Raw genomic sequence first — 24994 nt, 5'->3', positions numbered from 1 at the left:
GGCAGCAGTTTGTTTCACCAAAGGTTGAGGTTGAGGTTCTCCCCTAGGTGTGAGTATACGTCACAGCTAGTTGGGCTTCTGGCTGTCCTCTTCCTTAATCAATAATTTACCTGGCCCGGCCATATCGATGACACCTACTCCCTTTTCTCTTCCCCTTACTCACTTGCTCGCTCTTTCCATGAAAACTGCTGATGACAAGGGGTAAAAAAAGAGCAGTGACGAATGACAGAAAAGGGGAGAGGGAGGAAAGCACCATCTTTCTGTCAGACAGGTGTTATTGGTCTTTGGAACAACAGCAGAAACAGTGGGCCTGCATTGAGGGTGACTTTCGCTGCCTTAAGCCGCTGCTAAATACAGGACAAGAAACGCCTGAGGAAACTTCTTCAGACGTTTGAATGGGAATACAGACTTAACAGAAGTTTTCTCTGTCTCCGACATTCTTTTTTCAAGACTTTTTTTTTTTTTGTTTTAAGTTCATATTTCCCTTAAAATTGGTCACTATGTCAGGAGCCAGTAGTGACCAGCTGCACAGATCAACTTTAACTGTCTATTCGGTGAGTTTACATCATCTCATTGTTCACTATTGTTTTATGCTGTACTGTATATTTAAATGTGGCCAAGCTGGAGATTTCTTAAGTGTTAGCTGAAGTAATATTTTTCCTTTTTGGCATGTTGGTCTGTTTTTGTGCATGTGTGTGTGTGCGTGTATGTGTGTGTGTGTGCGTGTATGTGTGTGTATGTGTGTTTGTGTGTCTGTCTGTGTGATATCGTAGAACCTGATGGAGCACTTCAATCCAGGCCTCCAGAAGCTTGTTGCTCTAGGAAACAGCTATGTCAAAGCTTTCCAAGGTGAGTGAGCTTTATAAGTGACTGGGTGTGGGTGCATGTGTGGGTGACTGAATGAGTGTGTGTGTGTCTCTGTGAGACAGACACAGACATTTGCCAAGTGGAAAAGGCACTTTTTTGCTTTTGGTTCTGCATATGTGTTATCAGAAGATGCATGTTACTTACATACTTTTTTATGTTTGATAATTAACACTATCTTGTAGTCCCATGGGGGATGGGCCAAATGTTTGGCATGACAGAAATAAAAACCACTAGCTACCCTTCATTTGTAAAGTATGTCATACACAGTCCAATGTTAATTAGAGGAAGGAGGATAAAACTGTAAGCACTGTAACAAGATTTTTCTCTCTCAGTTGATGTAAGTTAGTGATGTCAAAGATGATAGAAGAGGATTTTACACAGATCGCTGAGACACAGATCTGTGCAAGGGTGCAAGAGGACCTGAGGAAGAAGAGCATAAATCCACAGTGTTCATTACTCGTTTGCTGCACTTAAAAAAACAACAAAGTTTTACTGTCACTGGGCTTGTATGGGCTGTGGGCTTTTTTGGGGTCATTCAGAAAGTGATATGTGGAGTAATGAGCCAAAATGAAGTTCGCACTCATTGTATGAAGTTTGAAGTTTATTTTTCACTACTGAAGCAGAATTCAAACCTGATTTTCTTTTGAAAAACATCAGGCACCAACGTTTAAAGCGGAACCCTCTGTGTAAATCCTATTGTATTTGCATGTCTGACCTCACTAATCCTTCCTGTCTACGTCTCTCCAATCTTTATCGTGTGTGTTACGTTGGTAATTGGGTGCGCAGCATGTATCATTAATGCACTTCTCTGCCTGATAAAGCAAGAACGCGCCGTCAGTCACAGGGCAACAAGGCGGTGTGGTAAAACTACACCCACTGGCATGGGGCTATTCCTAGACTGAAATCACATATCACATGTCAGCACTGCGAGGCCTCTCTGAATGAAATGAATAAAAGCGGAATTGATTGACCCAATTAAGTAGTAGTTAAACTGGCTGTGACGTTACTCCAAAGCTTCTGAGTATTTGAGAAGCGTGTGGTTTAACGAGCGTATTTGTGTGTATCTCTGTGTACTGCAGCCTTAGCTGTTTGCAGTGAGGCCTATTTCAGCGCTGTGGCTAAGATGGGTGACCAGGCTCTTCACACACTTTCATCCCGCTCTCTTGGTAAGTGTGTGCCTATTTGTATGTGTAATTGATAACTCAGTCTCTTAAGTTTCACCCTAATGTATTGCATTCATTACAGAAACAGAATTGCCCTCTAGGGACAGCCAAGCGCTCCATCAAGTTAATGTCAAGCTCAATCATTCTGACGCATCTTAGATTGTAAAATACCAGACACACTCAGTAACTGTAAAATTACAACCTTCCCTGATGTTTCTCCTCTTCTCCTGTGTATGTGTCAGAGTGTGTTGACATACAGTGTGTGTATTTGTGTGTGTGTGTGTGCACAGTCCTGAGTGCAGGCATGAGTGCATATTTTCCACTAGCCTCACTTTCACTCTGGCCCAGGGGACGTGCGATGGCATTGTTACTAGTAATTAGCAATATGCTAACGCGTCCCCATTGACAGTGTGTGGGCTCATACATTAGTGCTAGCACACAGCATGACACACGTGGTTCTGCTAGGCTGGCTAACTGAGAAGGTCAGGGAGCCACAGCGTGACCAGGGGCCCTATTGAGTGACGGCCCCTGAATTATAGATGGGGACAGTCTTTCAGCTGCACTCAATTCATTAGTTCAACCACAGTCCATGACAATAGACAAGGCCGGAGGCATCCATAAGATAAAGAGCTTGGCTAACTTTCCACTATCGTAGCAGTCCAGCTAGTTAGATCAAAAGAATCTGTAGATGACATGAGTGGTGTTGAATTGTGTTAAAGTCACATATCAAATTACTGACATCCCCACTCAAATATTGTGCCTTTCTATTGTAAAGGACATGAATTCAAACAAAATGAGTGATTGACGTAGATCGATGGTAAGTGAAGGTGTCACTGGATCTTTTATATTCTAAAGATTTTGAATAAAAAGATTTAACATATTCTTTCTTCAAATGGCAAATAAGTTGTACATGAAACAAGATGACATCTTCAGGGAGCATAATCCTTTGTCTTTTTGTTTTAAACAGGGGACGTCCTGATCCAGATATCAGACACACAGAGGAGACTCACTGCAGAGATGGAGGGAGTGGTCAGCACACGTCTTAATTCAAAACTTCTGTTATTCAAATCAGAACCCAGCAGTCCCGGAAATGCTAAATCTTAGAATTTTAATGTTTTGACAAGGTTAACAAAAAGTGTAAATGTGTAAAATCTTTTCTTTTTTAAAAAACCAAATTAACTTTTACCATAAATATGTGGCAATGTCATATAGTAGACATTGTTGTGCTAATTGTGCTAAATTGCACAGCCATGTAATTTATTTATTTAAAGAATAATCTGAAATATTGGGAATTACACTTGTTAGCATTTTGATCCCATCAAACTCAAATGCGTGTATGAGAATCACTTTACTTTTGGGAGACCAGGTCCTGCCTCCAGTCCCTGCTTGTTTAAAATTCATAGTGCCACTCGAACCCTTTTGCTTGATTGGGCTGTGGCTCTGCTGTAAACTGAACAGAAATGTGCATATAGATTTAATAAAAGAAAACAATCAACCTGATAATGTAAACTACAGTTTGAACAAGGGGACAGTTTCCATAATGACTTGGCAACATCACAGAGACAATGCTTTTCTTCCTGCTACAGTTCCGATGGTTCCAGATAGAGGTGCTACAAGCCATGGAGAAGAATGTGAAGTTGGATGAGGAATACATTGATGTGAGTTTACAGAGGGGAAAAAATATGTTTATACTTTCCTTATTGTTCTGAGGATCAGATTTTATGGTTAGATACTCTATTATATGTACTAGGTGAAAGGTCTGCGTAAATAAAGTGTTACAGTTACTGTATTTGTGTATTCTTCAGTCTCCACATTCATCAACAATTTTTCCATTGTTGGTTGAATAGTAAGAAAATATTCAGTCAGTCAGTAAGATGTTCATCAGTTCATTTTCTTTTCTTTAAAAGTGGAGTTTCTGGGTGAATGAGGATCATGGCTTGGCTCATTTCTTCTGTTTGGCTCAACGTACAGGAGCCACACACTGTGTACAGTACTGTAAATGTATATGTTGTATTCAAATGTCTTGCAATTTTATAATGACCACTCCTGAACACTCAGTGGTAGTACAGAAAAATGGATCTTTAGTTTGTTTTAAGCCAACTGTGGACAGGGCTGTAACCGTGCTGTTCATACTTTTATGCGCAGCTTTGCAAACCAGTCAAGATCACATGTATGAGTTTGAGTAAAACTGAGGGAAACGAATCGTTTTAACACCAGAGTTTCTTCAGTCAGACTGTTTCCTGTGCTGCAGGGTAGTCGCAGAGTGTATGAGCTGGAGGTGAGGAATCAGGCTGAGGCTTTGGAGAAACAGCTCAGACGAGGAGCCTACAGAGACTCATTGGTACACACACGCACGCACACACACACACACAAAGCTATAGATTCAATACTCATAATGTACATACACGCACACAGTCCACTAGCTGTTCTGTACCATTGTATATGTGTGTGTTTTTAGGAGAACAGTGAGTACATGCTGTACCTGAGGCAGAGCCAGCAGGAGATCCTCAAGGAGGAGGAGAGGAGGTATCGCTTCTTGGCAGAGAAACACTGTGGCCTCACTCAGTCACTACTCTTCCTAATAAACAAGGTGCGCACACACACACACACACACACACACACACAGTGCCACACTATCTCACCAACAGTTACATGGTTTATTTAAGCCACCATGGCCAAGACAGTGGGGTGTTCAGCGTTTTTATTCCTGCCATGTAATATCATCTTAATTGCATGAATATGTGAAACACGCGTCCCAGCGGCCATGTCTCATCTACTGAAGCGTTCCTGTTAAGTTTGTTTCTAGCTGATCAGGTTGAGATTTAATGAGGTGCTCACTTCTCATCTGTTTCCAGACTGGTGCATCTCTTCAGCAAAAAGCAGACGGATGGAAGGAGAAAGTGAACGAGACCAGAGGGTCCAGACCTCGAACTCCCACCCCCTTGGACCAAGAGGCACAAGTACCAACACATTCCCTGCTTTAGTCAATTATTTTCTACCCGATGGGAACATTAGACTTCAGTATATTAGTATTCCATGCACTGACAGCCTGTAAAGAAGCTGTTTTGGCTCAGGTTTACTGCGCCAGTGTCTTCAGAGAGCTTCAGTGACATGATTTATGGAAAACTACACACCCTGCTATGTTCAAATGGCTGTCAATCCAAGGGGGAAAAGTAAAATGTCAAATAGGAACAAGGGCCATTTAATTATCTCCAGAAAAGAGAACAGGTCTTTAATTGAAAAGGAATATTATTAGAGACATGCCTTTGTTTATAATTTGCAAGAGACATCCCTGTTTTATGATTGTCACATCACCTTTGTCTTTTTAATGTCAAATTTCCTATTACTGTCTCCTGGTACAGAATGCTTAACTTGTTGACTACAGCTGAAATGTTTTTATTGTGAAACATCTGTAGGTGTTATAGGTTAGTTGATCACTGTTATTAAATAAATCATTTTTCTGTCAAGTAAGCTAAGCTTTGCATACATTAAGTGGGTATGGATTAGTCCATGTTTGTTTTGATCATAGCACATAGTGTGCAGTTTTTCCAACAGTAGACTCCACAATGACTCGGTACAGATCCTCAACTAAATCCAGCACCAGCACCGACTTCTTTATGATCTATCTGCTGCAGTTACTTGCTTTTCACAACAGTTAATCTACCTGTGTGTGTTGTGTCCTACCAGCTGCGAGGCTCAGTGAGCTCCCTGCTGCAGACAGTAGCCAGAGATGAGGACATGTCCTGGGCCAGGAGGGAGCAGCAGGCACTGGGCAGAGTGCCCTCTAGAGGTGGGAGGTAGACTGTACTAATCACAATTCCTGTATATTAATATGGTAATAATCTGACAGCCGCTGAACCCAAAGAAGAAAAGATGTATTTTTCTCTACAGCATTAGGTCAATTAAACAACCACTAGATAATGTTCTGCACATTGTCCTGTTAATAATTATGGTAATAATGTTATTTCTGCTTTAGTGAATGAATAAATTAATCTCTTGCCTGTGCTATGATATTATATTCATTAATTTTAGTATACGTCTCTCGCCCCCTGCACCTGTGAATTTCTTTCTCACTGCCATATTAATTATAAAGCAGAACAAACTCTCTGACCCTTTATTTCTCTGCATTCTATTAATCTCTTTCTGTTCCTTCTCTGTCTTCTCTCCTCCTCCAGCACCGTCTCCCCTCCCCAGCCGCTCGCGCTCCAGCTCAGTGGGGGAATCTCTGGGTCTGGGAGGCGGGAGAGCCATGAGAGCCCTGGTGTCTCACCCTTCCTCATCCAACCCAAAACTTCTACCTTTCAACAGGGGAGAGACTGTCACCGTACTCGTCCAGGAACCACGCAACGGCTGGCTGTACGGACGCACTGACAGCAGCCTGCGGTGGGTAGCGGGAATAGAAGAGTTATGTGTATATGTGCAGGTGCAGGAACCACAGATATATGGGTTTTCACCAGTGTTTACATTGGCATTGAATTCTCAGAACAGAAGAAATTGCATCCGATCTCTATAGCTGTGACAGTGGAACGACCTTCACAGTGATGAATAAGCTAACTCATCCTTAGATATAGAAGAAAGAAATTATAATGGGAATAGACACAATACTGTCATTTGTTTATCATGAGAACAAACTGTCTCTCGATGAGGATTACTCACTTGTAAGAGCACGAGGTTGACGGCCTTGCAAAGTAGAGAATAGGTCGAGTGTTTTGTGAAGAGAAATCTCAGCAGGTCAGCGTGATAGTGATTGGTATTGATCAGCCACTCAAGTGTCATATTGTGAAGCCTGTTCATCGTGACCACTTCATGAGGAAAAAATGAAAAATGTGTTTAGTGAAGGTTTGAATTTAACAAGAGCACAAAGAGTAGAGCAGAATAAAATACTAATTTGATAATCCAGAGGAGAGAAATGGTGTAAAGGTTGACAAAGACATTCACAGACACTGTTCTGCACACATGGACATTAATTCAAATTCTGAAAACTACACTGTATATTCCTGGTGCAAGGACAAAGTATTGTAGAGTGTGAATTGTTTTGTTTGCTGCTCGCTGTCGCCTCATCTGTATCTGTCTTACCTCCCCCAGTCAGGGCTGGTTCCCTGCTGCTTATGTGGCACCTATTGAAGATTTCTCCAACACTTTAGCAACAAGGTAGGAATTACCATCAGGTCTGAACCAGTGACTGTGTACAACATCTTGGGACGGGTGGGACATGGGCCAACTACAAAATGTCAAATAAATTTTTCCCCAAAGATGGTTTCTGTCATTTTATAACGCTGATGTACGTTCAAGTGTTCAGTTTTCTGATAAGTTTGGTCTCAACTCTAAAAAGGGGGAATGACGTCATGATTGACAGCTGGGATTGATTTGCAATTGGGTATACACTCAGGCCAGAAGTGGGAAAGATTTATCTTTCACTGTCACTGTCTGTTATGACTCACTAAAATTTCTGCTCTGACCCTCAGTGGTGGTTCACTAAGAAGCCACAGTATGAACAATCTGCTGGACCCCACTGACACCCACACCGACCAATTGGAGAGCAAGAACTACGGAGATATCCCGCCCCCGGCCACGCCCAACCGCAGAGCTTCTGTAGACTTCCGGCCGACCTCTCCGCTTCCTGAGAAGAAGGCAGAACCAGTGACAGAGATCAAGCACGCTCAAACTAAGACCTACAATGAACACCCGCCTCCACCTCCTCCACCGCCGCCTCCTCCGTCGAGTCAGAATCTCAGAAGGGGCTCTGAAGATTTTCGACCAATCTCTCCCCTCCCTGACAGGAAGGGCGAATCAGCGTCTGAAGTCCAGGTACCAGAGGTTTAATATCGAAAAGAACTTACTCTGCAAATATTTTTTTCTGCTTCATATAAAGTAACTCTGGTCCGTTAATCCTACTTCACTTTCATTGCTTTGGTTCACACTGACAATCCTCTCTTTTCTTAGGCATTATCCACCCATGCGCCACCGGAGAACCCTTTGTTTCCCAGGTAATTTTCAGCGTGTATGAGTTAACAGAAGAAAAAAAAGATCTGTTTGTATTCTGTGGAATGATTCAGTGATGAATTCCAGTTCCAGTTCATTTTATAAAGGATTATGTTTTGGGTAATCAGTGTTGTGTCAGAGAAACCCTTTGTCTGGAATGATCCTAATTCAACACAGTGACTGGATTCCATACAAGTGTGCATGAATCACTTGTGAGGAATGTGAAGAGTAGTGGAGATGTGCTTGTAGCAGTTGTCTGGGTTTCAGTGGACACTTTCAGTAACCGTTTATATGCTGTTTCAGTATGACGAAAAAACAGAATACATTTTGGTACAGAAACGATGACAGCTCAAAATCAAAAAAGTGTGTTAAGAATTTCATTTTACTATTTTGGTTAAATTTTATTTAGGTGTTTTTTTCACAAATTTCATCTAAGTCTAGCAACATTTTCCGGAAAAAAATGGTAGTGAGTTTCGCCCCTCAAGAATGGACGAACCACACATTTTTAAACCAATAAGTCACTGTCAAATAGTAGTTTTAAAAAAATGTAGGACGTCTGCAGCCTGCTCACTAGCCACAGTCAAATTGACCACGCTCTCGCTGGGGTCTGGTGTTAGTTTTCCAAACTGGAGCGTCTCCATTTGTGTGTATGTGCCTTTTATTTGTGTTGACAGAAAGCAGTTGAGCGCATGAGGTATTGTGTAACATTTTCCGTCATCCTCTCGTTTCAGAGGCACAAACCCATTCGCCACAGTAAAGCTTCGCCCCACGACGACCAATGACAGATCTGCTCCTCGGATCCACTGATCCATCAGCGCTCATGCAGGCAGGGTTTGTAACCGAGGCTGCAGGATCAGGTGGTGGAGGCAGGATATACAATTTTGTTTCTGGAGAATGTAATGACATCTCTGAAATGTGAAGGGCAGCAGAAGGTTTAGTGAGTTTTTTGTACAGTGTTGTACCAAAAGTAATATAATGGTACGTCTTAATAATTAAATATCAAAATCATAAACTTTTAAAATAGTTGTTTTATCAACTCTTTGTACAATATTTAAGTTTCAATTAAAATAATTAAGTATATTAAAGTAATAGTTACACATTTTGGGAATTATGCTTATTCGCTTTTTGTCTGAGTTAGATAAGAAGATCAATACTACTCTCAAATCCGTCCGTCAGCAGCTGGTTAACTTAGCATAAAGACTGGAAACAATCCACCTACCAGCACCTGTTTTATTTTTCTTGCCTCTGGATAGAACAAGGCTAGTTAAGCTAAGCTAAGCTATCTGGCTTCTGGGTTATAGACATGAGTATCAGTTTTTGCATCTAAATCTAGGCAAGCGAAGCAAATAACCACAGTGCCCAGATGTTGAACTATTTCTTTAAGCTGTAAGCAAATGTATCAAAAATCTGAATTTTGTGGTCATCTGATCTGATCCTATTTGACAGAGCTAAACAAAAATGTAATCCATTCAAATCTGACTTGGGCCATTTTATATTTGATCCAGGATGTTTTATCTCATGATAGCGATAGATTTCCCTCATATTTAACTTTAGGCTGCAGTTTAGCACCTAGTCATTATAAATTTGTAACCTTCTACTCTGTTCTGTGATTGACATGTTTTGCGCTTTGTTCTTTGAGTTTAATGTTTTGTGTCGGCTGTGAGTGACAATAAGTAAAGAGACAGTTATTACTCAACATTTTTTATTATCATTTCTTACTCAGATCTTTTCTGTCTTCACAGCTCTTCTTACATTTCATTTTATTTACTACATCATCTGATCGGAGGCAGGGAGTGAGGAGGAGGAGGAGGGGATAGAGGAGAGGAGGTGAGGTGAGGTGAGGGAAGGTGGATGAGGAAGAGGAGTGGGAGGAAAGTGCACTGATATGTGAACATCTAGAAGTAAAACCAATCAGACAAAATGCACAACCTGAAATACACAGAGGAAGGAAATTAAGATTTAATAAATCTTCATAACATCTACACCACCTACAGCACTAGTACCACCTGTTTTGAGACCACAAACTATCCTCATGAAATCATTAAGAATGATTCTGAAACCCATACAGCGTGAGTGATTAAATATATATAAAAAAAGAAAACTTAAAAATGAAACTGGTGCCTATTATGCCTGTGTGCTTCTCCTCGTTGCGGCTCCCTATCGGCCTCTTTCTGGTCGTGTTTTGTAGAGAGCAGGCCTGGTCTGACTCCATGCTTGGGGTCCCGAGGGAGGTGAGAGGAGTTTGAAGGTGGCAGTTACAAAATATGAATGCAGGGACGAAGAGGAGGAGGAGGAAGAAGAAGGGGGAGGGGGGGTGGTCAGCTATCCCCTACTCATGCACCATTGTCTCAAACTCTGAAAAAGAAAAGTAAAAATGAAAAAGTGCACGAATTATGAGACAAACTCCGTCACCTGTCAACACATCCAATAAATTCATTTGTCCTACGAAACAAGTATTTGTGTAAACATAGCCTGATATATCTTATTCCACTGAGCTCCGTTACAGACCGGCAGATGTTCTGACTTGTCGAGGCAGCAATAGCGCAGGTGTAAATAGTGACATTCATGATGGCTGTTTTTTATTAAGTGTCCAGTGAGCCGCGACAGTGACTGAGCGTGAACAATAACGGAGCCATTGACCTGGCTCACCTGAACGCCCCCGTCGTTTATGATATTAATTCCACCTGTGCTTTTCCTGCTTTGACAAGTCGAAATGTTTATTATTTGGCCTTTTGTTAAAGATGAAACTATATATTTGTGACCTGCTTTTAAAGATTTATATTTAGTACGAAAAAATGGCCATTGAGCTGAAAAGCGGGTAAGTATTCAGAGATGCATCGATGGTTTTGTTTTTTTTTGTTTTCTGACAACATGAAAACTACAGAATAATGTGTAAAACTTAAAACCTAACCTAATGCAAACACCTGAATTACACCAGAAGAGCTGAAATGTAATTTTGTGATTGTCAGAAATGTATTTTAATGATTGTGCTTTTTGTAAAATGAAAGAAAAATTACTTGCACATTCGTTTTCAGACAAGATCATCTCCACAAACAAATGATTCAGGTTTGGATTATATTACAATTCATCCCAGCTTTTATGCTTTAATTGCATTGTTTTAACTCTTCTTCCATATTGACTGTAATTAGTTGTTGTTTTGCTAAAGAGGTAGCAACATCCTCTTTGCAACAGGAGGCATCAGAGATCATAGAAATGTTGGTATAACTTCAGGTCGTATTTCTCACCCAGTGTGGAGGTGTAGAGCTACAGTAATCCACCTTTAGCCCCCCCTCTACGTTCTTCCCCTTCTCTACTTCTTGTTTAAATATTTAAACCTATACGCGCTATTCTTGCTTTCCCCTCACCGTCAATGCCGATCTTGCCGTCTCCATCTTTGTCTGCTGCTTGGAGGAATGCTTTCGTCTCGGCGTCAGTCAGATCTCTGCCTTCCTTGGAAAAGCCCTTCAGTACAAACCTGAGGAAAGCACATGGTGTTACAGAGAGTCATCGTAGTGTTGTGTTTGTGTGTTTTTCTGGGTGTGTGGGAGTCCCTCACTTGAGCTCTTCTTCCTCTATGAATCCACTACCGTCCACATCCAGAACCTGGAAGACCTTCTTGACGTTTTCGGCCGTCATGGCCTTCATCCCCACCATTTCAAAGAACTTTTTAGGATCGAATGTTTCTGCTTGAAAGGTCAAGACAAAAAGAACAACAACAAAAAACAAAAAAAGCACAGACAGAAACATCAGACTCCTCTAACTTATATCTTTACATTAACCGGTTTCAAATGAAATTGGTATGACAAGTCCAAGGGGTCGGTTGTGGATTAAATTAGCACTGCACATACAGAGCAGGATAGAGTCGTCTTTCTACAGTAACAGTGTCTCTGTGGATTGAAGACATATGTTTGTAGATTTTCTGACTGTCAGTATCCATAGCTAAATTCTGAAACTCTGTAGGTCTGTTTCTACTGAGAACACCATGTCGACTTTACAATGGTTACAGACCTGCAAAGGCATCAAGAGCTTTCTTGATCTCCTCAGCTTTCAACAGATCTGTCATCGACATTTTGTCAGCTGGAGAGAGAGAGACAGAGAGAGAGAGAGAGAGAGCGAGAGAGAGAGAGAGTGGGGGACGGAGAGGACATAAAAGGTACAGAGTAAGAAATGAAACAACATTATTTGAAGGAGGTGAGTGCAGAGGTGGGAGCGCAGGAGTGGAGGATTTAGCACAAAGGTTGTTTCCATTATGTTTATATATGTTTGAGAATGTGTTGGTTCAAACTAAAGTTCTGGCCCAGACACACTTAACGAAGGGATGATAGGAACTTAATATAGTCTCTTTGTTGGGGAAGACAGACACACAAATGTACACAAAGAGGAATTTGACCCTGATGGACCTGGTTGAATGAGAAATGCATTCAGGCATTGAAAAGATGGGACGTGATAAAGAGCCATAGATCAGAATTTAAGACGTGGGCATAAATATAGTCAGGTATACATTAAGGGTGCACTCATACATGGACCTCGATTTTGCACACAACCACATTATCTAACTGTTCACCTTGTGCTGTGCACAAAACTTTCTCTATCCTTCTGAAACTGTTTAAGTATTTGTATCCACTTGGCTCTTTTCTCTTGCATCACTCTGTCTGACATATAGTGTCTTAGTTTTACACAGACACAAGGCGCTGGCACTATAATGGAAATATAGAGGAGAACAGACTGACTACACCTATGTTGTATAACACACTGCAACATTAAGACAAACTGTTGTTAACAGCATCTGGAACAATGATAACATTAATTTAACACGAATAGCATAATAATGGTAAAATATCCACATTCAAATCTATTTGGATTCATTGCTGATTAATGCAAATGTGTGACTTTAGTACGTAACACTGCTGTAGTGTTATAACTATCTTACATTGTAATTCTTTTATTCTTATTATGAGTTTGTCCACATTAATCCAGTGTCTAATTTGCCAGTATTTACATGCATGTTAATCAGTGCATACTCCGCGTCAGTAAAGCGGTGTGTTATAGATGGATGATACAAGATGTCAAGACATTTAAGCCCTAACTTCTTCAGTGGTCGCAGCGAAAGACTGGGTCGTGTTTGTAGTGTGAATGTAAAGCTGGATGTTGCTTTAAGAAAAAAGGATTGTGATAGATTGACTAAGTCATGTTTCCCCAAAGGTTCAGGACGTGTGGACAGGTTCCCCTCTGTGGCAGTTCACTGCAGCAGCCTGTAGGTGTCAGGACTGAGCTGAAGGCTCTCAGGCTCCCTCCTTGTTTAGCAGCTGAGAGAACTGGGAACCAGTGGCAAGCTGTCAAGACAGATGTGTGAAGAATGTGTTTGTGTGTGAGAACTGAGCTCCCATGTGTTTGTTATCTTTGAGAGAGTGTTTGTGTCTCTGCGAATGTGCTTCTTGTGCCACATAGTGCCTCGGCGAGGATATGAGACGCACAGAGACCCGGTGGAGTAGTTTCGATAGTCCCCCTGCAGGTTTGTCATGACCCCAATAAAATACTTACCCTCCCTGACTGAAGGACAAAGTCACATAAAAAAAAGAGAAAGAGAGTCATCCGATTCTTTTCTGTCCAATCTCCTACTTCTCAACTTTCTCTCCACCTGTTATGTGTCTGACTTTTGGCGGCAAAAGCCAATTAGCGAGCATGTACTTGAAAATTTTGAAATGTCTTGAGATGTGCAAACTTTCTTCTCCAGCTATGAGATAATATCTTACAAATATACATCCATGATGTCGCCAGCTTGTGACGTCTCAGGTCTTCGTCCTTTGGCAGAAGGATTGTTTGGATACCTACAGTAATTTAACCTTCTATTTATTAACAATAAATCATTCTGGCAAGTTGCTGTGGATTTTGATATCCCGTCAGTGTTGTTAACATAGTGGTAATAACTCACAGACAGTGTGACATATGCATCTCAGTCATAGCTGGCGCTCATATGGTTGACGACGCATCTTCAGCCTTATGTAAAGTACACAAGCTCTATCACAACATCTTTGACTGTGAGACTTGTAGACCACAGCTGTGGTTAGAGAAAACGTCCTTTAGTCAAAAGGGCTGAAGCTGCTTTCGCCTTCTGCAGCAACCGAGTGTAAAGTGTCCCTGAGCATGTACCTGTTTTCTCAGTGTAGCACTAAAATGTAAAAAATCAGCATTGCAGACACGGTGACTCTACCAACTTGTCCTGCAGCGAACAAATAAGGCCGCTGAGACGGATAAGTGAGGTTATATTTTAGCATCATAGCACGTCGATTCATCAGATGACAGACTCTGGAGATTGAAAGTCAGATTTGCCTGTTAGTGTGCTATAAATAAACACAAGACGTTGCATATTAAATCTGAGTTTCCTCAGCAAAGTAGCTTCAGTTCTGCTCTTCCAGACAACTTTTTTCCTCAGATACTTTGAAGAGTAAGTCAACATTGTCTGAGAACAGAAAAGCTATAATGCCCTATAGCACAAAGGATAGTTAAAGATTGAGTTTCTGCCAACAGAACAGTCAGCACTCAGTCATGGCACAGCAAGTGTATTATTTATAAAGTATGTTTTATTAAAATAGGGAGTCTCATTGAGCATCTGGGTCAATTTTATAGAAAGGGGGGCCCAGTCAAAAGAGTAACAACAATAAAAAACACTTAGAATATATGTTACTATTAACTGCAGGCGACTTAAAGTCGCGGCTGTCGTGTTTATTACACCTGTTCGTGGTGAAACAAGAGCCAAGACAGAACCCGTCAGAACAACACCTGCTCCTGACATTACATTACATTTAACAGCAGATCCAGTTAAACCATCAAAGAGGGGACATCAAGTCGCAGCACTCAGGGAAATGTAAGAAATGCAAGATCAGCAGCAACTTATAGAGACATAAAAGTAAATTGTCCCAAATTCTTCAAAAAACAGAAACGAGAAACAATGATGACGCAATAGCAGAGCGATGTTTAACCTCCTCTATTGACGATTGCAGAACATTCATTTTGACGCTGTGTTTACACTGGTTGTTGTTACCGGCCTTCGTTTCTACGTTTCTTTAAGACTGAGTTCATTTGGAATAAAAATACATCAACTTTTTTAGTAATATCAATTTTATTCAAACCGTGCACTTTTTTATAATCCTGGTTGAATTTACATCCATGATCCTCTCTGGTTTAAGTATTTATGAAACTAACAAAGGTATTTAATTCAAGTGCCGTTCAGATGTCACAGACAACCCCAGAAATCACTGTATTTCATTCATTCATTCATTCATTCATTCATTCATTCATTCATTCATTCAGTGGTCTAGAACTCATTCTTGTCATCGACCAAAGCACCTGAAAGATCTGACTTATATTGTGTGTGTGTTTTTGTCTATCTATCCTCTGCCATGACATTTGATATTCTAATATTTCTTTCCAGTCTTACCTGAATGAACGGGTCGGATGAATGCACCTGAGAGGTGAGACGGAGGGCAGGAGGAAGTGTGATGGAGAGAGAATGGAGCGGAGAGAAGGGTTGGAGATGGAGGTAAGATGTGCAAGTTGGGAGGGAGGACACAATAAAGACTTTTATAGCCGCTTCAAAACACATACACACTTACCCCATATACCCCCCGCTCACCCACCACATCCCCACCTCTCCGTATTCTCTCTATTTTGAGAAAGGTGGTGCTGGTGCTGGTGGTGCTAGTGGTGATGGGGGGGTGGGGGGGTTGGGGGGGTCAAGACATGACGCACACACCGTTGGCCCTGGAGTGTGATCACTTTCTCTGCAGCACTAACAAATCACACACAGGCCTATTAATAATACCACTCTATCTGACTCGCCCTCAGTCCTTATCTCCACCCGGTTCATCTTCTCTCTTTGCCTGCGTGACCCTCTTTTCTTTTTTTTTTTCTTTTTACTGTTATCTGCTTTGATTTATTTTGTAATCCTCATGAAGCCCGCGTCTTCCCACCAGCACAGATGCCACTTAAAAAGTAAGAAAAAAGTTTAAGATAAGGGGGAAGCGCTGAAATTCCACTTTGACTGTTGCCTTGTTTCATTACCTTTTCTGACAACTTATTAACAAATACAGAAACTGAAAAACATCTGCATCTTCAAGCAGATTGTTTTGGTTCTATCTCTACATTTCTACTGCTTTCGTTCAGCTCTCGTTCAGCTCATTCAACAGCTGTTTTCAGGGGAAACTGCATCGTCTTGCCCGGCGCCACACAGCCGACAGACAGAGTCAGCTAGCAGCTCTCTGGTCAACATCGTGGAGCAAGTAGCAACTGAAGAGGCAGATGTTTCTCGGAGACCAAAACAGAGCAAAAAAGGAGAGCAAGTGTTGGACTTATACATACTGTGCTGCCGGATGTGTAAACAGTTGCCATAACGACTATACAAGAGAAACGAGCATTAAAGCATCACAAAAACCAGCCCATAGGTTGTTGGTTCAAGCAGCTCGTTACGACCTGTAGTTATGTTTTATTGACGAGTGACGTCAAGTTTCCAGCCGATAGTCGACATTAATTCTTGCAACCATTACTACGATTGATCTGTAAGCTCCACCAGGGGTTTATTATCGTAACCATGGTGACAAAGGTCCTCTAACCTCGGATTTTTGCCCCCGAGGAGTCAGAAAAACTAATGCAGAAACATCCCATTCTGTAACGCACCAAAATCCTGACACACACACATCAAACTTAAACTGAACTTCAGCCCTCCTTTAAAATAAAGTCATATCTTTCCTCACAAATGTGCTGAGCTGGAACTCGTAGAGAACAAGGCACTTTTCTCTTTTACCCCAGACAGCCTCAACTTGTAAGTTCCTTCTCCTCTTTCATCTCGCCCCTTTTCCTAATTTCTACTTCCTGTCTCGTCCCCTTCCACTTTCCCCTCTCCAAATCTACAAATTCGCTGCTTTTACTCTGCCTCCATATCTGCTCCTGCCTCCGTCTTTATGACCTATTAATCTCCACGCTGTAAGAGCCCTGACAGCTTGTGTGTCTCTCTCTGACTCTCCATCTCTTTCAATTGCTTATCGTGTTAAGTGATGTAGTGAGTCGTCTTTCTCCCAGTTAGTCGAGGCAAAGAGATGAATTATTTATGATAGGTGCATGTATGAGGGACAAAGAAAGAGCCACTTGAGTTGTTACAAGGCTGCAGCCAGTTAAACAAAAGGTCATGAGGTATTTTTTAAGCTGAAAGCATAGGCTTGTTTGAGCACTGTTTATTTAACACATTTGAGTTAATACTGTCTGTTTCTGCCTTTTATGTTTTTAACCTTAACACCTAAAGATTTCAGTTACCGTAATTCAAAATCAAATGTTCATCTCGATCGCACTTAACCTGCAAATTGTGTGTATGAGAGGGAGCTTGAAATCCCGGGACACATTTAGCTAATGGCCTGTTACCACTGTTTTGTTTTACTGACGTGTCAACTGCAAACATTTCAGCAATAAAGCTCTGCTGATAAAACCTGCTAATGTCTCCCACTGGAGACAGAAAAATGAGCCCACTGTTGTCAGGAATGGCTCCTCACGCTGAAATGAAAAAACAGGTCATTTGTGATTTTTGTTGTCTCCTCCGTGGTTAAGCTTAAGTTAAGTTTGAGCATCTAAAACTATATTGGTCAAGGTAATGGCAACAATGTCATCAGGGTTAAACTCAGTCATTGTTGACTGTTGATAAGGAGACATGACGTGTGACTTGTGCCTTCGCTCCTTCAACAGATTATTATGTGGTCGCCGATACAGACAGTGAAATCAAAGCCCAGTTTAAGCATTTAAAGCGCTGAAACATCCATCGTCACTTCCTTCTTCACGAAAGCTCTGGTTACTTAACCCTGAAGCCAAACATACTCTCTACTTCTACCTGCCCTCAGTTAACCATTTCACACACTGGGTGTACTATAAAATATTGCCACACAATCCTTTCTTAGAGGAAGAGCAAAATAGAGGAAAAGGATAATAAGTACACTACATTTCCGAGACAGAATACCTGTCATAGGTCTGGAACTGTTTTTTTCAAATGCACCCAACATAAAAAATAAAAGAAATAAAAAATAAAATGCTTGTCTCTGCCTGCTCACGTCCTGTGCTGACCCTCTGTTCTCACAGTGCCCTGTCCTGAGACTGTCTTAGCTTTCCCCTCTCTATTGAATTACCCCTCATCAGCACTTTCCAGCATTGTAGAAGGACGAGGGAGGGAGGGAGGGGTGAGGCGGTGAGGACAAACACGTTGGAAGGATTTGTAAGGGGGAGAGCGGGTGAAAGGAGAACGATGGGGAGATGCAGAAACGCACATGGATGGATTAATGTAAATGAAACGCTGCAATAAATGAGGAGAGGTGAGCCAAGAGTCTGTCAGGGACAAGACTGGAGACGGGCAGAGAGCATCGATGGGCTAATGAAGGACTAACTGTGTTATTAACGTTAGACAGAGCAGCATAAACAAAGACTGTTGTTACTCCTTGATACCTTTTTCATCTTTTAATGCCGTATAGTAAACAGCTATAAAAACTCTGACATGAAAAGACAAACAAATACATGAATGCATATTGTACTGTAACATATTTTAGATGAACAGAGTTCTCCACAGACCAACTTGAAAATAGAAAGTGAGAAGACAGAAGAGTATGAGAGGAATTAAATGTGTTTTTAATGGTCGAGTATATCAGTATCACTGGGGTATCCCTTTTCTACTGACCCACAGATTAGCAGACATTGGCAATAAATGACGGGAGGCTCAGTGGAGAAGCAGAATATCACATGAGTTTGAAAAGAACTCAGTGACCTTAGACGGAACCTCATATTCCCACAAGTTGGTGGTTCGTATCTTCGCTGTCCTCCTTAGAGTTTGACAGACGGACTGGTCCAGGACACGTAAGCTTGATGCAGGAGCTGGAGGTGTGGGAGGGAGGGGCACTTCGACTCCTCCTCACTGCTCTCATCTGGCTTGCCACCGTCAGCCAGCGGTAAGCCGACATGCAGGAATCACCCGGTGAGTCGGAGGCTGTGAGGACGGGACTACTGGACTGATGTGCTCTAATACTAATAGAAAGAAAATGTAGACACACAAGACGTGATGTGTGGGTGTGGAGGCTTTGGGGTAGTTTGTACGAACCTTTGACGCATCGAGTAACAAATAGTAATGAAACATGTAATGTAACTACTGCTGTTGCTGTTGAGTAATTAGCAAAGTAATCTGACTACTTGTTCCATAACTAATATGTAATGAGTAATAGCAATAGTAGTAAAAGCATTAAAGTAAGTAGCCGTCCTCAGTTCGGTGAGTTGAATACAACACCACTCACAGCCTCATGAGTTCAGCTCAGGCCAGTTTGTACAGTAGAGTGGGAGAAGGAAGCCCCTCCGTTTGCCAAATGTACCGGCCTGCACTGCGGGCGGTGGTTTAAGGTGGTATATTCAGTGCTAATTTTACGGCCGGTGTGTGTGGGAGTGTGTGGGAGATGTCGAGCTTTGAAAGGAATGCACCGAGTTGTTGGGAGTTTTGGCCTGTTATGCAGCCAACCTGTTAAGTAATGAGACACCAAATCTTCCACATTTCCCTGGTAGATTCCAGTTAGTCGTGCTGATGGTTCAGTATGAAGTGTGATAATTAGACCTTATATTTAAACTTAACCCTGTTCCTCAGCTGGAGTTCATTTAGTTACAACTTCTGTCTTAAACAGTAACTAAGTTTTTGGCTATATGAAATCCCCTAGAGGTGCAGCCAAATGATCTATATCACATTTTATTACTCAGGTTGTTAATGTTTATAGACAGAAGTAAATTGATTTCACACTGTTAAAGGCTCTTTAATTAAATAGGCTTCTGGGCAGAGTGTGAACATGTCATCACAGTCCTGACAAGAGGTCACATGAGGTGATATACACCACTTTCCCATTCAAGCGATGTCATGTGACCTCTGTGGCTAAAAACTTTTGGACCAAACTTAGTCCACTTTTAACTCAGATGTGCTCAATTCAGCCCCCGATATTTAAGTGTAATCAGTAACAATCTCACAATGTATCATAATTCTGCCAAACGCACCGTTTCATCAGTTTCTATCCTTTAGAAACTCAGATGTAAAAAGAAGAAGAAGCTGTTTTTCAGTTTAGTATGGTGGTAAAAGCTTTTCAGTTGTACCAAAAGTTTTAACCGAGGGACATTTGACTTTATATTTCACCATAAAGACTCAGTATTTAGATTAGCCCTCTGCTCGGGTTCACCTCACCTTGTCTCTACGGTAACCAGCGGTCAACACGGTAAACACAAGCCGTGCGTGTGTTGAGACTTTCTGTCAGTCACACCGCTTATGTTTCTGTGCGCGTGGATGTATGCGTGCGCGTTTGGTACCTCTTTGTCTGTCAACTAAATGGCTGTCAACTTGAACGGCTTATTATATTTCATCAGTTGACTTTTTACAGTGCGCACGCACACACACACACACACACACACACACACACACACACACACACATTATCTTCATCTTCTGTACGTACACACATTCACAATCCACAAATTCTCTCTCTTACACACACACACACACACACACACACACACACACACGGCAGCTGGCCTGACCTTGAAGATAAATACACCCTTGAAAAAATGTTTCTGCAATTCATGGCTGGCGATGGTCTGTTATACGAGCAGCGTTTCAAAAGGATTCATCTCAGGCTGCATGAAAATAGATATGGAGTCAATATGTGCTGCGCTCACACACGCTCCTCTATGCGCCGTCACGCTCTATCGGACTCTTTGTTTGTCTTCTTCTTACACAAACAGCCGCTGACACACTGTTTCTCAGTTTATATAACAAACAAGTACATTTTCCGCACCTTCACAGTTTTTTCTTTCCACGTCTCTTTTCTTGTTATTTCCATCTTCTTATATCCCAACTAATAATTTGATCTCACCCCAATCAAGTCACGGCTCCGAAACATTAATGTAAACGCATTTATCTCGGTGAAAACAGTCAGGCCTGAATGACGGCGAACATTAACCCCAGTGAAAACAAACCCTCAACAAACCTCGTTTGACTTACTGAAGCATATCTGCCGTAATCTCTTTTACTCTCGGCTTTGTCCGTCAGTGTGTAGAGTCACTGGTGCAGTGATTCAGGTGCTGGTTAGACAGCAAACAAAAGGCAGCCATGCAGTACTGTGGAAGCTTAAAGTGTCATCACAAAGACAGATTAGAGGATCGTGATTGATTAGCAATTATAATCACAATCGAATACATCTAAATCTTGAGTTTAAGATTTAAGAAACCTTTCAGTTTAGACAATAATTCTCTCCCTCTCCCTCACACACACACACACACACACACACACACACACACCTCCAACACAGCAACAACTTTGCTGACATCTAGTGTTATAAGATTTAATCACCTCATGTTTTATGTTGGACCTGCGTCCCTGCACCGTATTTCAATTATTTCTTTCTGCATTCATTTCAACAGTCATCTGCTGCCGTCTGTATTTGCTCATGAATATCAACTACAAAGGAAGGGTGAAAGGTCAACACCTGGCGTCTTGGCCTGTTTGTGTGTCTGTGTAATGCTATTGATTTGGAGAATGTGTTCTTTCTTCTTCAAGTGAGATAAGAAGTGAGAGAGGACAAGCAGACTGTGAGTGAGTTGACTAAGTAGGTGGAGGAGAAAGATTATCTCCTGAAGGCGGCTTAAAGGAGCTATTTGTAAGTTTTGCTTTTGCTACATAGCCAGCGTTAACATTAACAGCTGTTTACTTACCAGTCTAGAAGAAATGTGCTAGTTCAGCATCAAACTTCATTCCTTTACTCACCAACAGCTGCTGGTGGAAAGCAACAACCAATGCTAACTCACGCTAACCAGCTAGCCCCTGCCTGTCTCTGATAGCGACTCACTGTAGCCTCCAATCTGCCCTGAAGACGCAGCGCTGCTCAGAGGGTGAATTATAACCTCTTGTCTTGTAAACGCAACGATGGCTGAAGCTCTTCTCGAGCAACAATCACCAGAAAAAAACATACAAATAGAACCAGAAAACAATTTAAAATAAAAAGTCCTGCAGAGCACCGAGAGAAGAGAAGGTCCTGAGAGTGAGGATGGAGGATGGGTAACGCTCTGTACGCTCTGTTTGAGTGGAAAGTGTCAAGTTTGAATGTAAAGTCATGATTAATTGCTACATTAAAACTTGTTAATCTGATGATAACAGTAAACCTGCCACTTTGTTCAGTTGCACCATCTGCAGCATCACTAAGTCACAACCTTATCGCAGACATCAACATTTTAATCCAGCACATCACTGGGGTGTTTTACTTTGCACCTGTGCCCAAGTCTAATCCAGGTCACTTTAATTGTACGACACCATATCAAGTGTACAGGTCAATGTCATCATGAATGTAAAGGATTTAGTCTGTCATAGGAAACGTGGGGGTGACATGCAGCAAAAGGCCCACAGGCCAGACTCAGACCCGGGCTTCAAATTCTTTTTGAATTCTGTGCAGCAGCACACAAACAGCATCTACACATCAGCGTCACCATTAATGTAAAAAGGATGTGGTCTGTCACGCACAATGTGCCTCCAGTGCAATTACAGAAAACGAATGTCTTCTGGCTCTTCTCTTATCAGTCTCCTTTCTCTGTGACCCTTCTGCTGCTGTAACAGTTACGAGCGAATGATTTAACGCCGCCTCGCAGGAGGTGTAAACATTAAGTTGTATCTCAACTCTGCGCCGCTAAAGCTAACAGCCTGTTCTATCACAGTGTGACTCCTCCACTTCACTTTCAAGGTAATGCTCGAGTTTAAACTTGCACATAACTTGTGCAACTTGCCGGAGACCATGACAGAATGTGAACAAACTGGTCTGCATGAGCATTTTTGACGGTATCATATTATATACTGCATGTGTCTCTTTAAAGTCTTTAAAGGAGGGCTCACTCTGTCTCTTTAAATTTGTTTGTCTGTTTTTTTCTTTGATATAAAATGTTTGATTTCAGTTTCTTGAGCTGAGAAACCTGCACATCACGGTGGTATTTAGCTTTGTCAGACGTATCCTTTATCCCTTTACTGCAGCTCTACATGTGTTTATTTATTCTGCTGCTGTTGTTTCGGTTTCATTATAAATGATCACACCTTACAATAAACTGAACATTTGAATCAATGAACAGCATTCATGATAAGTGACGACGATACGCGTTTTGAATTCCTGAGCTGGAGTAAAGTTGTGCTTTGTATTTGTGCGATGCAAATTAAGAATCCTCCACTGTGTGACACAGTGTGGGAGGCTGGAGGAAGCTGCCACTAGTCGACAACCATCTTGCCTGTTCACAGCTTTTACACTAATCAGTCAAATTGAACGTGGGAGTGATTTATTGATGTTCACGATGGTGCATGTGGCAGCGCTGGTGTGCCGGAGACTGCTGTGGAAGTGTGACTGCTAAACTGTGAACTCGTGAATAAAACAGAAGCTCTGTCAGTCAAAGGCCACTTCTTGTGAAATGATGAGGTGGGGGTCCATGAGGCGTTCACTTGACCCAGAGGTTTCAGTTTTGTTTTTTTGTTTTTTTAAATCTGCTTTTAAAAACTCACTTTGTTTAGGAAGATAATGCAAAAACCTCTGATTTGAAATACACTCTGACTAAAAGTAAATGTTTACACACAATACCTCTGTGGACACACCCAGCTGGGTGGCTTTGCAAAATGGGCACATTTCCAGAAGTTGGGTGTGGGTTTTACTTTCACCAAGTCACATGCTGCTTCTGTCAAATCATGTAAACAAAGAAAAAGCCACGTGCCACAACAACAGCAACGTAAACGACAGAAACCAGTCAACTCTTTTTTTAAAATGAATCCAAATTGAACGGCCTTTGCTGGTAAATGTGACTTTGACTTCATAATAATAGTTGATAACGATGAATGATAGTTGCAACAGGTTGTGTTCAGCAAAACAGACAAAAAGTTAAAGGGTCAGTTCATCCGCATCACGCACAAAACTTCAGTGTGGTCCGTGAATCACCAGGACATTGTTTTTCTGTGAATTAAAGTCGCTTTTAAATTTTTCTTAAATTTACAAATGTAATTATTTTTCTTTTAGTGGTTTGAGCATCACAAACAAAAAGATGGATGAACTGACGCTTTAACATCATCATTTGAGATGTATGTGCTTAATCATCATCAGCCTGAACTGTGACCACAGCCTGAGTGTGAGTCACTCCATCTGAGGGTGATGATCCATCCATCAGCTGGTTTAACATCATACCTGCCCCCCCCCCCCCCCCCCCCCCCCCCATGTGCCATCTCGCGTACTTTCCCCCGCCCGTGTCGTAACCTCTGCACAGGCAGGGTCAACTGAACGCACCATCCTCTGGTCTTTTTTTTTTTTTTTTTTAGGGAACTTTCGCTTCCTGTTGCCCGTTTCCGCATTGTTGCGCGTGCAAGCTGCTTCAGGCGCAGTCGCTCAGTTGCCGCCTCCAGTTTGACATCTCACTCTGCGCTAACGCCTCAGAGAGAAGCGCAGTTTTTTCCTCCGGAGTTCAGCTTTTCTTCTCTTTCTTTGTTCGCCGTCGGTGCCGTGAGTAACATCATGTCGCTGCCGCAGCAGCTACGAGACGAAAGGTGAGCGTGTGTTTGATGCACTTTGATGATGTCTGTCAGCGTAAAGTGTAACTCTTCTTATCAATAACTTTGCACCTGTGTGACGCGGCATCACAGGTTTATAACACTTAGAACTGGCAATAATAGGCTAAATCAATGCTCTGATATTTTCTAGTTAGAAAATAACAATATAGTGTCAGGCTGCTATTAGGTTACATCACACTTCACTTTTTCTTTGATCAGTGCACCTAAAATATAAAGAGGGAACTGAAACTAGAGGCAGATGTTCAGTGTTTGCAGAGACTTTGTGGCTGTTATTTCTGCACTGCATTGAAAAAGTTTAGGGAATTTGCTTTTTATTTAAAAAAAATAAAAAATAAAAAATGAGGATGTTTTATGT

General features: G+C 41.6%; 3 protein-coding genes across 4 annotated transcripts in view; 2 read left to right on the top strand and 1 right to left on the bottom strand.

Moving 5' to 3' along the window:
• The first annotated feature begins 302 nt into the window (after positions 1-302).
• Positions 303-9708, top strand: baiap2l2b (BAR/IMD domain containing adaptor protein 2 like 2b). Its single transcript, XM_023431206.2, has 14 exons — positions 303-554; positions 774-849; positions 1947-2033; positions 2998-3059; positions 3617-3688; positions 4282-4371; positions 4489-4620; positions 4886-4990; positions 5718-5820; positions 6206-6413; positions 7116-7181; positions 7496-7838; positions 7974-8017; positions 8744-9708. Exons 1-14 carry the CDS (start codon positions 501-503, stop codon positions 8817-8819), a joined length of 1518 nt encoding a protein of 505 aa, XP_023286974.1. The 5' UTR covers positions 303-500; the 3' UTR covers positions 8820-9708.
• Positions 9698-24994, bottom strand: part of pvalb7 (parvalbumin 7) — a 36052-nt gene continuing 20755 nt past the window's right edge. The window contains exons 1-5 of one of the 2 annotated variants that reach the window (XM_023431205.2): positions 15451-15584; positions 12021-12089; positions 11569-11698; positions 11378-11487; positions 9698-10367 (exon numbers count right to left, since the gene is read on the bottom strand). In XM_023431205.2, the coding sequence (XP_023286973.1) occupies positions 10342-10367; positions 11378-11487; positions 11569-11698; positions 12021-12081 (327 nt within the window). In that variant the 5' untranslated portion in view covers positions 12082-12089; positions 15451-15584 and the 3' untranslated portion in view covers positions 9698-10341. Of the gene's footprint in view, positions 10368-11377; positions 11488-11568; positions 11699-12020; positions 12090-15450; positions 15585-24994 lie in introns of those variants that run through there. The other variant, XM_023431204.2, reaches the window with a different exon arrangement.
• ncf4 (neutrophil cytosolic factor 4) overlaps positions 24459-24994 on the top strand; it is a 28580-nt gene continuing 28044 nt past the window's right edge. Inside the window, exon 1 of the mRNA XM_023431203.2 lies at positions 24459-24615. Within this exon, the coding sequence (XP_023286971.1) occupies positions 24584-24615 (32 nt within the window). The 5' untranslated portion in view covers positions 24459-24583. The remainder of the gene's footprint in view (positions 24616-24994) is intronic.

The sequence above is a fragment of the Seriola lalandi genome, unplaced genomic scaffold, assembly GCF_002814215.2.
Source record: "Seriola lalandi dorsalis isolate HSWRI2012SDOR001 ecotype SW California unplaced genomic scaffold, Sedor1 jcf7180002054918, whole genome shotgun sequence".
Taxonomy (NCBI): Eukaryota; Metazoa; Chordata; class Actinopteri; order Carangiformes; family Carangidae; genus Seriola; species Seriola lalandi.
This window is presented reverse-complemented; position numbering and strand designations above follow the sequence as displayed.